Raw genomic sequence first — 14,654 nt, forward strand, 5'->3', positions numbered from 1 at the left:
CAGAACCCTAAAAGCATGATTTCCGGGTAAAGAGCTAGCTTTCTTCCAAGCTCGATGTAATCCAGTCCAGCTGTTTGGGCTGTAGCTGTGTCTAAAGGTCCTTTTGGAAACTGCATAGGGAAATTGCATTATGAGATAAAAAAAAAATTCTCAGCCCCCACTTGACTGAAAACCCTGAAACTTTCTAGGAAGCTGGAGTAGCTGAACTTGTGTTTTTTGTTTTGTTTGTGAAGATTTGCCATACTGCATCAAAGTTTTCAGCAAAACAAAAAACTTGACCTACCTATACCAACCCAGTGACAAGTGTGTGTGTATACACATACCGTCACCACTAGGTAATTATAGTTAGGATCTAGTTTCTATAGCAAAAGCTGTTTTTCTTTTCTCCAAGATCTTTGGCGCAGACTTGGCTAATCTTCATGAAATTTTCCAAAATAATTAGTTACGTGAGCTGCTGTCTCGAACGTTTCGGGGTGATCCATGCCATAGCGCCAGAACCACTGGACAGACTTACACCATATTTGTCAGAAAGGTTTTTCTTGGTCCAGAAACAGCCTCCGCCCTGGGGTGATGCTGACAATATGGGGGTGGGGAGGGGCAAAAGGTTTTCATTGTGTGGAGGAGGCTTGTCGGCCACCCCCACAGCCCCGGGGCACACCACCTCCCTGGAGCATACATACTATTGTGTGCGGGCCGTTCACTCATCCTTCCACACCCAGCTGACCGCTCTCACCAAGCAAAAGCAAACAGTCTTCTTTCTAACAGCAGGACCTGTCAAACGGCTCCCACTATCAGAAAGCAGAGTTCATCTCTTTCCCTTGCAAGCAGATATGGTGTGCTTGAGGCTGACCCTCACCCCTCACCCCCCACCCCCACCCCCCCTCCACCCATGCCACCTTCCCCCCAAGGTCTTAGATAGCCTGAAAGGGCAAAAAACAAGAAAATAGGCACCAGGGCAATATTTAGCACTGGTGGCATCTGGTGCGACAGTTATTTTTAGAACCACCCCCATAACTTCCTCCTCAGGTTTCCTCACTACCACCATGCAAAAGTGCCCCCTCGTCTCTCCACAGCCCCTCTTTCACATACATTCATTTAATTTTAAAGCACTGGTAAAGGCTGGCCTCACTAATAAGAGTATTTACCCAAACTAATCTTTTTAACACCATTAAGAATACATCATGAAAGACTAGTGGGGGAAACAGAATGTCCTAACCTATTTTATGCAGTTTACATGCAGCTGCTTGGTGACAGTTCAACAATCACAGTTCTGTATTATGGTTGTATCTTATGAATGACGGTAACAAAAGGATCTCTCTGATAAAAGCTGTAATCCACTAAGCTATCCACATAAAATACGTACCTGTGATCTGCATGGAAGGCGTTATTTGCAGCAGACTTATTAACCCTCTGCGCAATTTTTGTAAATCACTGAAAAAAAAGGTTACATAGACGTTATAGTTAGAAAATAGAATTTATAAAACATAGAAATTCACTGGGAAAAAAACAAAGATTACTGTGACGTTATAGTTAGGTTCTGAATTTACTCATAGAAGACCATAGAAATTCAGCAATTCTAGTTAGTGATTTCAAGTAACTATAACTCATGCCATAAGGTAACTATAATTCGACAGGAAGCTAGATCCTGGCACGCAGATTGTGCTTTTTGTGATTTGGTCTAAATCATTTCAGTAGTTTTTGTAAAATTAAGGGTAAAAAATAATTGTAAATCTTGGCAGTTAGGCTTGTGAGAGTCGCCAAGACTCTCGTGAAAGTACCAGTTTAAAATGGAGCATTCTGATTGGCTCAGGGAGTTTTTTTTCACTTGGGCCATCTTGTGCCCACTAGAGCAAGTGCTCTGATTTGTGCCCCAAACATGTTGCCGGCAGTTATTACAGAACACGGGGACTTAGTCCCCTGTCCTAAAGTTTTGTGTAAAAAATAAATGAAATTAATAGAGGGGACAGGGTAGGGAAAACCTGACCCCCCCCCCCCCCCCCCCTTCAACCCCCTGCTCACTGCCCCCCCCTAGGTCCCATGGGGGACTGAGAGGGACCCTGTCCCCCCACCTCCACGGGCCAAAAAGAAAACAAAAAAAAGAGCAAAAAATGCTGTGATCCCACAGGATTCTTGCAGAATCAGGAAAAATAAATGGCAGTCAGGCTGCATTTGTTAATATTGTGCCCTGGGGGACCCTACCTCAAGCCGCATCCCCTTTCCACAAGCCATTAGAGGCCCTGGGGAGCCCAACTCGAGGTCTGATCTTATTATTGATACAAAGGGGGCAGCGCAGCCACCCTCTTGGTGCCTCTAGAGGCCTCAGGGAGCCCACCCTAGAGCCAACATTCATTTTTATGGGGAGGGAGAACCATACAGCTCATCTCTCTGAGGCGGTAATGCCCCTGGGGACCCCATCCCCCAGGGATGGTTCACTAGCTGTGTCCTTGGGTGTCCACCCCTGGAATGTAGCGGTTGCCTGCTCGCACCAATGCGGGCAGGGAAACCGGTGTTTGCTCTTGCTTGGGGGGAGCATTTTAAGTGGAAGCAAACAAAGTTATGCGGGCAGGGAAACAAATCTAAAAAATTGCTCCTGTCCAGAAAGCAGCATTATTTACTGCTCCATCTGGGTGGGAGTAATGCTGGCTTCTACTGGATGCAAGGATCTGGCTGGGAAAGCGGAGGCTTTGAGGCTTCCCCGGCAGCCCCCAGTGATCGTGTGGTGGGTGCCCTGGGTGGACACCAGGGCACAACCTTTAAGGTTCCAGGCCCTGGATGATGGGGTCCCTGGTCCCGAAATTGGCTTTGGAGGGGGAGGTGCCCCCTCCCCTTCAGAGTTATGCCGGGTCCTGGGTGGTTGCATGCCACCTCCCCTTCAGAATTATGCTCTGCCCCGGCAGATGTGGTCCCCAGGGCTGAAATTGGCCCAGGGATGACGGCTGCATGCCACCCCACGCCCCTTTCAAACTAATGCTAGGCTGCAGGGGATGGGGTCCCCAGAGTCCGAATCAGCCTAGGGATGGAGGCAGTGTCCCCACACCTCCCCCCCCCCCCAAATATTAATCCCAGGCCTCGGGGATGAGGCTATGTGCACCCCCCAGCTACATATCCTGCCAGACCACGGGGGATGGTGTCTCGGGCCAAAAAATTTCTGGTGGGGCCACGTGTGCCCCTCCCCTTTATTTAAGAGACTTGCCATGGGAGATGGGGTCCGCCTAAGCAGACTTGGGGAGGGGAGCTTATTTAAGTGGACCCGGGGGATGGGGTCCCTGGAGCCAATAACTGCCGTGCACTTATCCCCCTTAAAGTTAAAAAAAAAAAAAACAGCCCTGTGGGATGGGTTTTTTTTCCATAGGGATTTTGAATAGGGATGGCACCCAAACCACTGAACCGAATTACACCAAATTTGGCAGAAAGGTAGCTCTAGGTCCAGGTAGCTCACAGACCTACTCAGACCCTTGTGCACCCACATACATCCCCAATCACACCCTCACGCACCTAGTCACAGAACCACTGAAACCCTCAGACACCGACGTACCCACTAAGACACTGATGCACCTACTCACAAACTCTCTCACACACCCACTCACAGACCCACTGAAATCCTCACGCACCCACTCACACACCCACACTGGCACACCCGCTAATTCACTGATGCACCCACTCTCCCACCCAGACACTCTCACAGCCACTCTTACCTCCAGATACACCCACTCACACCTATTGTCACACCCCGAGAGACAGGCCACAGCCAACTCCCACCATGCATGACCAAAGGTGTGTGCACACAGTGGGGTTGGGTGGTTAGAGGAGTTGACCTTTGGGTGCGGCCACAGGCTGCCTCATGGTTGAATTAATGTATAGTAATGAAAATTACTTGACGTTTAAAAAACAGACATTCACTGGGAAGAAAAAATCAAAAGTTGCAGGGACGTTATAGTTGGGCTTACATTTTAAAAGTACCAAACCATAGAAATTCACCAGTTATAGTTAGTTATCTCAAGTAAAAAAAATTATGGTTTGGTACATTTAAAATGCGAGCCTAACTATAACACCCCTGTGACCTTTGTGCTTTTTTAAGTGAATACATAAAAGACCTACTGCCGGTAGGTAGTTATAGTTAGGATCTAGTTTCCATTGGAAAAGTGTACTTTGGTTTGCTTACAACTTTGGCACCTTTTGAATAATCTTCACAAAATCTTCCAGAAAAGTGCCATACTTTGTTTAGTTGTGCATGGAAAGTTTCGGGTTGATCTGTCAAGCAGGGGGCGGGTCAAAAAATGTGGGGGTTTTTTTCCATGTGATTTCCCATTGAGATTTTAGATAAGACTACAGCCCGAACAGCTCAACAGAATTACACCAAATTGGCAGAAAGCTAGATCTTTGTCCAGAAAGGGCCCTTTTTGTAATGATTGTTTTTTTTTCATATTCCCACAAATATGTGGAGGATCTGCGAGCCTACAGCAAAATTAAAAGAAATAAAAGAAAAGACAAGCATGCTTTCTATTGCTTTTTATGGGAACTCAATCTCCTAGAGCTTGCTCCAGCTATGTCCCGGGGTGCCCACCCCCTGGACAAAGTGATTTCCCTGATAGTACGGTCAGGAAAACCTGTTTGCTCTCACTCGGCGCAAGCAATTTAAAAGCACCCGCCAAGCAAGAGCAAACACTAAGGGCCATATTTAAAGTTTGGCGGCTGGGTTACACTGTCACAAACATGATGGATAGGCTATCCACCATATTTTGATTTCCACAGAATAAAATGGAATCATAATGCAGTGGACATTCTATCCGTCACATTTGTGACAAAGTAACCCATCCACCAAGCTCTAAATCAGGCCCCAAGTCTGCTCACTCTTACCCTAAGGTAACTATAACTCGTGCCCCCTCAGTTTTCTGATCAATAATTTCACTGCAGATGTTGCAGTTATATTATCAGTGATGTCATAGAAGATGTGATGACTAATGTAGTAGATGGGTGTAACAGGGTCGCGGGGACCCTGTTTCATGATGGTGCCCCGAGACCTATGATATGGTACCCTGGGGGCACCACCGACAGCCAAAAAGCAGGAACGCCCACCTCTAACTCGGACGTCCAGGTTAAATCAAAGGGAGACGACGGACCCAGGACTATGCCACGCTTGGAGGAGGAAGAACGGCGACCAGAGGAAGGAAAGCCAAAGACCGAGGGAGGTGCGAGAAGAGGAGCACAGGACAGGCAGTCGAGCCCGACGACTGAGGCGAGTACCGCCGAAGATGGGGGATCCAGAAACACCATGAAGGCAGGACACCCCACGGACGGTGAGGACTTCAGGCGACAACTCCCTGGAGGGACGTGGCTTTCGCAGGTACATGCCTGCTTGACAAATCCCGTGTGGTATTATTGGTAGGAGGGAGGGAACGCGGGTGGTGCGGCACGAACAACAGGGAAGAGGATGTAGACAGTCCATACGTGTTTATTATCGTGTGTTTTCTTTGGGGGAGTTGTTGTTTTTTTTTTTTTTTTTTCTTTCATTTCCTGTTACTAATGTCCACTAAACGTGCACTGAGTAAAACGGGCCCTGTGACGATTACAGGATCGTGAAAATAAGAGAACCAATAAATTGTTTTTTTAAATTATTATTTTGTGCATAAGAACGAGCAAACAGTCACCGCGGTTAAGGACTGGGAGCACTCGCCGATTATTTGTTTTACCCCGCACTTGCACTCCCTAACCACAACGCAAGAAAAGAAGCGCAAGACACTTACTGTTTTCTTTTGTTTCTTTGTTTTTCTTTGGGTGACCGGCCCCATTCCTCCGTCCTGACTCCAACGGAGACAACCATAAAAGAGAGAAGGGAGTTAGAAGCAAGAAGAACGAATCAAAGGAAAAACAAGAGTGAAGCATAGAGACACTTAAAGGAGGGGAGAACCCCACGATAAGATAACAGTAACCCTTGTGAATCTTTAATATTAATTTAAAATTTTAATAAAAAGGCCATTTTTGAACAATATAGTGACTCCAATTAGGTTCTTAACGTCTTCCACCCGGCCTGGTATCACTCGTCCTCTACACTGGGATAATTAGCAGTGCATGGCAAGGGCGCTAGGGCATGAGTTATAGATTCTTGTTATAAGTATAACTGCTGAATTTCACTGGTTTTGTGTATGTAAATTCTGAACATAGCTATAACGTACCTGTAACCTTTGGTTTCGTTTTCAGTGCATTTCCAAGATGTTTTTTACATTTTATTTCCCAACTATACGGTCCCTGTAACCTTTGTTCTTTTTGAGTGAATTTCTACTTTGTTAGTGTGTGAGTGGCTTGGAGTCTGTGACTGAGTGGGGTAGTAGTTTTGTGGGGCTGTGGGATTGGCTGTTTGGCTGTGGGTGGATGTGTGGATCTGTAAGTGGGTATGTGAGTCATTTTGTGAATGTGAGTGGGTGTGTAAGTTTGTCACTGGGTATGTGATTAGGTGTGTGAGTGGCTATGTGGGTATGTCCATAGGTGTGAGTGCTGGTGTTGGCGTGTGAGTTTGAGTTGCTGTGTGAGTGGGTGCATGAGTGGGTGCATGAGTGGTAGTATGGGGTATAAGAGTGTATAATTGGATCTGTGAGTGTATATTTGTTTCCATTGGGGCAGGATCCACGCATGTCGGAAAATATGTGTTTGGGCAATTTCTTGATCCCTGTATCACACCAATGGCCAGTGCCATTCTTTCACCCCAGTGGGGAAGCCTACATTTAGGTTGTCGCCCAACTGTGCCACAGCGTTGCACAACTGTTGCATGTGCTGTTTCTGACCTGTAAGCACACTTGTACTGCTATCTGTTTATGGTGATTTGACATTACCAATTTCTCAGCCCCCCTATTTGTGAGGCAACTTTGTCCTACTACACGTACTGCATGTATCCTGCATTCAATAGAGACTTTCAAAGGTTCTCCCTGTGTTGAACATGCTCTTTGTATGTGATGTAAACCACTGACACTGGCCACACCAAAGGTGTTCTGTGTGTTTGTGCAACATATTAAAAATGTTTTATTAAGCAAATGCCATAACGGTTGGTTTCATCAATGAATGTTTTGAAACTTTTTGCACTAGCATTTGGTCTGAGAATATCTGTGGTCAATTTTGAATGTCACCAGATATCAAACTGTAGCCATCGGCTTCCTTACTATTGACTGAGGTGACTCCTCGGGCTCCTAAATTGATATAGGTTACTAAACTTGCATAGATTTCTTAGTATGACAATGTAAAATGTACCGCAAGGTGTGCCAGTCTGTGGAAGATACCAGCATTGTGAATACATTTACAGATGAAGAAGTAATTGTCTTCTTCATCATCCCACCTTTTCACTTTATAATTTTGTATCCCTAGGAGGACTGTCTGTACTCAGAGGTCTGTTGGCAGACACATTGGCAACCTATTTTAAAGCCCCTCATTTATCCAATCCTCTGTTTAAAAAAAATAAAAAAAAACATTTTTGTGTTCATTGTGGTTATGTGCCTTTATATGTACGTTACATTTACCTATACGTTTTCTTTCCTTGCCTTTCAGGTTCTCTCAAGTGGTGCTGCTAGCAGTACTATATCAGCCCTGTCACCTGGAGGAGCCTTAATGCAGGGTGCAACACAACAAGCCATAAACCGTAAGTTACCTTTGACACAGAGGTCTATTGATGGACCTAATATTATCAGCAGGCACACTTGTGAAGAGGTAAAATGTAAGGCTGTACGCAAGAAGTGACTGTAAATGAATGTTCGATGGCATCTGTCGCTGTAGATACACATGTTGTGCATAGCCCGCCATCTGGTGTTGGGTCGGAGTGTTACAAGTTGTTTTTCTTCGAAGAAGTCTTTCGAGTCACGGGACCGAGGGACTCCTCCTCTTTGTCTCCATTGCGCATGGGCGTCGACTCCATCTTCGATTGTTTTCTTTCCGCAATCGGGTTCGGACGTGTTCCTTTCGCTCCGGGTTTCGGAACGGAAAGTTAGCTCAAAATCGGAAAATTACGTCGGTATTGTTGCGTTCGGGATCAGGTTAGATAGCATCGACATCGCATCGATACGATAACATCTCCGTTGCCCTTCGGGGTAGTTTTCGATCCCCCGTCGGGGCCTGGTCGGCCCGACCGCGTGTGACATCGACGCTGATGGAACGGACCCCGTTCCGTTTCTGTCCTAAATGCCACAACAAATACCCATATACAGACCAACATTCGGTCTGTAACCTGTGCCTGTCGCCCGAGCACAGGGAAGAAACTTGTGAGGCCTGTCGTGCGTTCCGGTCCCGAAAAACGTTCCGTGACCGCCGAGCCAGAAGACTGCAAATGGCGTCCACGCCGACAGGACACCGAGATTTCGAGGAACAAGAAGAAGTAGAAGCCTTCTCGATCCATGAATCGGACTCGGACGAATTCGACGACCATGAAACAGTGAGTAAGACGTCGAAGATAGCACGTAAGAAAACTAACAAGGCCCAGGGGACGCCACTGCCGTCAGGCCATGGCTCAACCCATAAACTCGGTGACCGACCATCGGCACCGAAGAAGGCCGAAATAGTGCCGAGATCGTCCGACTCGGGTCGAGACACAGGCACCCAGCCATCTCGGGACCGAGATAGTGCTGCCGGCAAAGATCGACGCCGAGATAGCGGAGCCGAAGCTGCTCGACGCAGAGACAGCAGCACTGAGGAGGATCGATGCCGAGAGGGGCCGACTCCGAAAAAGAGGAAAGTCGCCTCGGAGCCGAAAAAGAGTGTGGACATGGTTTCGGTGCCAAAACGACCCGCAACCGAGCCAACTACCGGTTCCTATTCAGAGGAACAATCACTGTCCTCTCAGATGCGGAAGCATAGATTCGAAGAGGAATTACAATCCACCGAGGTGGACCACACTCAAAAAAGGATTTTTATACAGAGTGGAACAGGGAAAATAAGCACCCTTCCCCCTATTAGGAGGAAGAGGAGACTGGAGTTCCAACAAGAACAAACACCACAAACAAAACTGGTGAAGAAGGTAACTCCGCCACCCTCTCCTCCACCTGTGGCTCCCATTTCACCAGCACAGACTCTGTCACATTCACCGGCTCACACCACCTTAAGCCAAGGTGACCAGGACCAAGATGCTTGGGACTTATACGACGCCCCAGTGTCGGACAACAGTCCTGAGGCGTATCCTACAAAGCCCTCACCACCAGAAGACAGCACAGCATATTCACAAGTGGTGGCTAGAGCAGCAGAGTTCCACAACGTGTCTCTACACTCGGAGCCTGTCGAAGATGACTTCCTCTTCAACACCCTCTCTTCCACACATAGCACCTACCAAAGCCTGCCTATGCTCCCAGGAATGCTAAGGCACGCAAAGGACATATTCAAAGAGCCTGTCAAAAGTAGGGCAATAACACTGAGGGGGGAAAAAAAAATATAAAGCACCTCCCTCAGACCCAGCTTTCATCACCTCACAACTGCCACCAGATTCGGTTGTGGTAGGGGCGGCTCGCAAGAGAGCAAACTCCCACACATCGGGCGATGCACCACCCCCAGATAAGGAGAGCCGAAAGTTCGATGCAGCCGGTAAAAGGGTCGCAGTACAGGCTGCAAACCAGTGGCGCATCGCAAACTCTCAAGCGCTCCTAGCGCGATATGACAGAGCTCACTGGGATGAGATGCAACACCTCATTGAGCATCTACCCACAGAACTACAAAAGAGGGTGAAACAAGTGGTTGAGGAGGGCCAAAACATCTCCAATAACCAGATACGCTCCTCTATGGACGCAGCGGACACAGCAGCAAGAATGGTTAACACGGCAGTAACCATCCGAAGGCACGCGTGGCTACGAACATCTGGTTTTAAACCAGAGATACAGCAGGCGGTGCTCAATTTGCCATTCAATGAGCAACAATTGTTCGGACCTGAAGTGGACACGGCAATTGAGAAGCTAAAAAAGGACACTGACACTACAAAAGCCATGGGCGCACTCTACTCCCCGCAGAGCAGAGGCACTTTCAACACCTTCCGCAAGACAACCTTTAGAGGGGGGTTTCGGGGTCAATCCACACAACCCAGTACCTCACAGTCAACACCGTCCACCTACCAGGGACAGTACCAAAGGGGAGGCTTTCGGGGCTAATACAGAGGGGGACAATTCCCTAGAAGCAGGGGAAAATTTCAAGGCCCAAAAACACCTACAAACAAACAGTGACTCACACATCACTCATCCCCTCCACACAACACCAGTGGGGGGAAGAATAAGTCAGTATTACCAAGAGTGGGAAAACATAACAACAGACACTTGGGTCTTAGCAATTATCCAACATGGTTATTGCATAGAATTTCTACAAATCCCTCCAAACATACCACCAAAGGCACAAAATATATCAAAACAACATTCGGACCTCCTAGAAATAGAAGTTCAAGCATTACTGCAAAAGAACGCAATAGAACTGGTACCAGATACACAAACAAATACAGGGGTTTACTCACTGTACTTTCTAATACCAAAGAAGGACAAAACACTGAGACCAATCCTAGACCTCAGAACACTAAACACATACATCAAATCAGAACACTTTCACATGGTCACGCTACAGGAAGTGTTACCATTGCTAAAGCAACAAGATTACATGACAACCTTAGATCTCAAAGACGCGTATTTCCACATACCAATACATCCGTCGCACAGGAAATACCTAAGGTTCGTATTCAAAGGAATACATTACCAATTCAAAGTATTGCCCTTCGGTTTAACAACTGCACCAAGAGTCTTCACAAAGTGCCTAGCAGTAGTGGCTGCACACATCAGAAGGCAGCAAATACACGTATTCCCGTATCTAGACGACTGGCTAATCAAGACCGACTCACTGACAAGGTGCTCACACCACACAGATCAGGTCATACAAACCCTCTACAAACTCGGTTTCACCATCAACTATGCGAAATCACACATTCTGCCGTGCAAGGTACAACAATACCTAGGAGCGACAATAGATACAACAAAGGGAATAGCCACTCCAAGTCCACAAAGGGTTCAAAATTTCCAAAAGATTATACAACGCATGTATCCAACACAAAGAATACAGGCGAAGATGATATTACAACTCCTAGGCATGATGTCCTCATGCATAGCCATTGTCCCACACGCAAGGTTGCACATGCGGCCCTTACAACAGTGCCTAGCATCACAATGGTCACAAGCACAGGGTCAGCTTCTAGATCTGGTGTTGATAGACCGCCTAACATACCTCTCGCTTCTATGGTGGAACAACATAAATTTAAACAAAGGGCGGCCTTTCCAAGACCCAGTGCCACAATACGTGATAACAACAGATGCTTCCATGACAGGGTGGGGAGCACACCTCAATCAACACAGCATCCAAGGACAATGGGACGTACATCAAAGAAAGTTTCATATAAATCACCTAGAATTGTTAGCAGTATTTCTAGCGTTGAAAGCATTCCAACCAATGATAACCCACAAATACATTCTTGTCAAAACAGACAACATGACGACAATGTATTATTTAAACAAACAGGGGGGAACACACTCGACACAGTTGTGTCTCCTCACACAAAAAATATGGCATTGGGCAATTCACAACCACATTCGCCTAATAGCACAGTTTATTCCAGGGATCCAGAACCAGCTAGCAGACAATCTCTCTCTGGATCACCAACAGGTCCACGAATGGGAAATTCACCCCCAAATCCTGAACACTTACTTCCAAGTTTGGGGAACACCTCAAATAGATCTATTTGCAACAAAAGAAAACGCAAAATGCCAAAATTTCGCATCCAGGTACCCACACCGGCAATCTCAAGGCAATGCTCTATGGATGAATTGGTCCGGGATATTTGCGTACGCTTTTCCCCCTCTCCCTCTCCTTCCATATCTAGTAAACAGATTGAGTCAAAACAAACTCAAACTCAAACTCATACTAATAGCACCAACATGGGCAAGGCAACCTTGGTATACCACACTACTAGACCTGTCAGTAGTACTTCATGTCAAACTACCCAACAGGCCAGATCTGTTAACACAACACAAACAACTGATCAGGCATCCAAACCCAGCATCGCTGAATCTAGCAATTTGGCTCCTGAAATCCTAGAATTTGGACACTTGAACCTCACACAAGAATGTATGGAGGTCATAAAACAAGCTAGAAGGCCATCCACTAGACACTGCTATGCAAGTAAATGGAAAAGATTTGTTTGTTACTGCCATAATAATCAAGTCCAACCCTTGCATGCATCTCCAAAAGATGTAGTAGGATATTTACTACATCTACAAAAATCAAATCTAGCTTTCAATTCCATAAAAATACATCTTGCAGCAATATCTGCTTACCTGCAGATTACTCATTCAACTTCCCTATTTAGAATACCTGTCAAAGCGTTTATGGAGGGCCTAAAGAGAATAATACCACCAAGGACACCACCTGTTCCTTCATGGAACCTCAACATTGTCTTGACAAGGCTCATGGGTCCACCTTTCGAACCCATGCATTCTTGTGAAATGCAATACTTAACGTGGAAAGTTGCATTTCTCATTGCCATTACATCTCTAAGAAGAGTAAGTGAAATTCAGGCTTTTACTATACAAGAACCATTTATTCAAATACACAAAAATAAGGTAGTTCTAAGAACCAACCCAAAATTCTTACCAAAGGTCATCTCACCGTTCCACTTAAATCAAACAGTAGAATTGGCAGTGTTCTTTCCACAGCCAGACTCAATAGCTGAAAGAGCACTACCTACATTAGACATCAAAAGAGCACTAATGTACTACATTGACAGAACAAAACTAATTAGGAAAACAAAACAACTATTTATTGCATTTCAAAAACCTCATACAGGAAATCCAATATCAAAACAAGGTATAGCTAGATGGATAGTTAGGTGCATCCAAACCTGCTATCTTAAAGCAAAGAGACAGCTGCCTATTACACCAAAGGCACACTCAACCAGAAAGAAAGGTGCTACCATGGCCTTTCTAGGAAATATTCCAATGAACGAAATATGTAAGGCAGCAACATGGTCTACGCCTCACACATTTACTAAGCACTACTGTGTAGACGTGTTATCTGCACAACAAGCCACAGTAGGTCAAGCTGTACTAAGAACTTTATTTCAAACTACTTCCACTCCTACAGGCTGAACCACCGCTTTTGGGGAGATAACTGCTTACTAGTCTATGCACAGCATGTGTATCTGCAGCTACACATGCCACCGAACGGAAAATGTCACTTACCCAGTGTACATCTGTTCGTGGCATTAGTCGCTGCAGATTCACATGCGCCCACCCGCCTCCCCGGGAGCCTGTAGCCGTTTGGAAGTAATCTTCAACATTTGTACATTTGTAAATATATTACTTTAACCTTCATTTTGTACATACTTATTCATTCCATTGCATGGGCACTATTACTAACATACACAACTCCTACCTCACCCTCTGCGGGGAAAACAATCTAACATGGAGTCGACGCCCATGCGCAATGGAACCAAAGTAGGAGGAGTCCCTCGGTCTCGTGACTCGAAAAGACTTCTTCGAAGAAAAACAACTTGTAACACTCCTACCCAACACCAGACGGCGGACTATGCACAGCATGTGAATCTGCAGCGACTAATGCCACGAACGGATGTACACTGGGTAAGTGACATTTTCCATTCATCACGTTCTTAAATCCTATTCGTCAAGCAAACTGAGCAAATATCGCCCACTTTCATTGAGATACTAAGAGTGTTCTTGGCATCTGTTTGGATCATGATCAGGGAGCTGTAAAACAGCATTGTTCTGTCAGCTTTAAGTTTTTTCATGTACCCATTATGTACAACTCCATTGCCTGTTGGAATGATTCTTATAATTATGATTAATTGCTAGGGGGCATGGCAATACACTCCAAAATGGCAAGTGAGCATTTATCATGCAAAGTTTAAAAAAAACAAAAAAAAACTGTAGCATGCATTAAAATAATATTGCTTATATAGATGACACAGCGAATTACATACAAAAAATTGAAACCTCAAAAAACAAAAATTATACATTTAGACCATATGTACAAAGCGTTTGCTCTACAAAAGGCTTTTGAAATGTACAAAGTATTATTTGAGATTCGATGACCTGTTACAGAATCACAAATTGGGTTTGTGAACAGGTATTAGGAAGTAGCGTGTTTAGAACGTCCCTTTCTTGTATGTGGTCACACAATATTTGCATTTTACCACCCACTTCAAGGACGTGGTAACCCATTTGCAAATGGGAAGGGATCCGCAAGGGACCCATTCTCCTTTGGGAATGTTTGTAAAACAAAATTTAAGCACAGGCAGTGGTCCCACGAACCACTACCTACTCTTAAAAAATGCAAATAAAACTTAATTTTTCTTTTTGAAACTCATCCCGTTTTCCTTTGAGGCAAACAAGCTGCATTTTAAAAAAAATTGCTTTATTGAAAAGCAATCACAGACATGGTGGTCTGCTGACCTCAGCACGCCACAATCACTTTTTTTTTTTTTAAATTCCCACTGGGTCTCAAACACAAACCTTCTTCATTAATATTCATGAGGTAGGCCTATTTTCGACTCAGTGGGCTTGCAAAATGTGTATAAAACATATTTATATAGGGGCCTTCTTTACAATTTCCAAATAGCGAATCACAAAAATTCACTATTTGGTAACCAC

General features: G+C 45.4%; 1 protein-coding gene across 1 annotated transcript in view; it reads left to right on the top strand.

The window, feature by feature from the left end:
* The window catches only part of GTF2H1 (general transcription factor IIH subunit 1), a 345,280-nt gene that overhangs the window by 241,839 nt on the left and 88,787 nt on the right, over positions 1–14,654 (top strand). The window contains exon 12 of the mRNA XM_069223752.1: positions 7,534–7,624. Coding sequence (XP_069079853.1) covers positions 7,534–7,624 — 91 coding nt within the window. The remainder of the gene's footprint in view (positions 1–7,533; positions 7,625–14,654) is intronic.

The sequence above is a fragment of the Pleurodeles waltl genome, chromosome 3_1 (assembly GCF_031143425.1).
Source record: "Pleurodeles waltl isolate 20211129_DDA chromosome 3_1, aPleWal1.hap1.20221129, whole genome shotgun sequence".
Taxonomy (NCBI): domain Eukaryota; kingdom Metazoa; phylum Chordata; class Amphibia; order Caudata; family Salamandridae; genus Pleurodeles; species Pleurodeles waltl.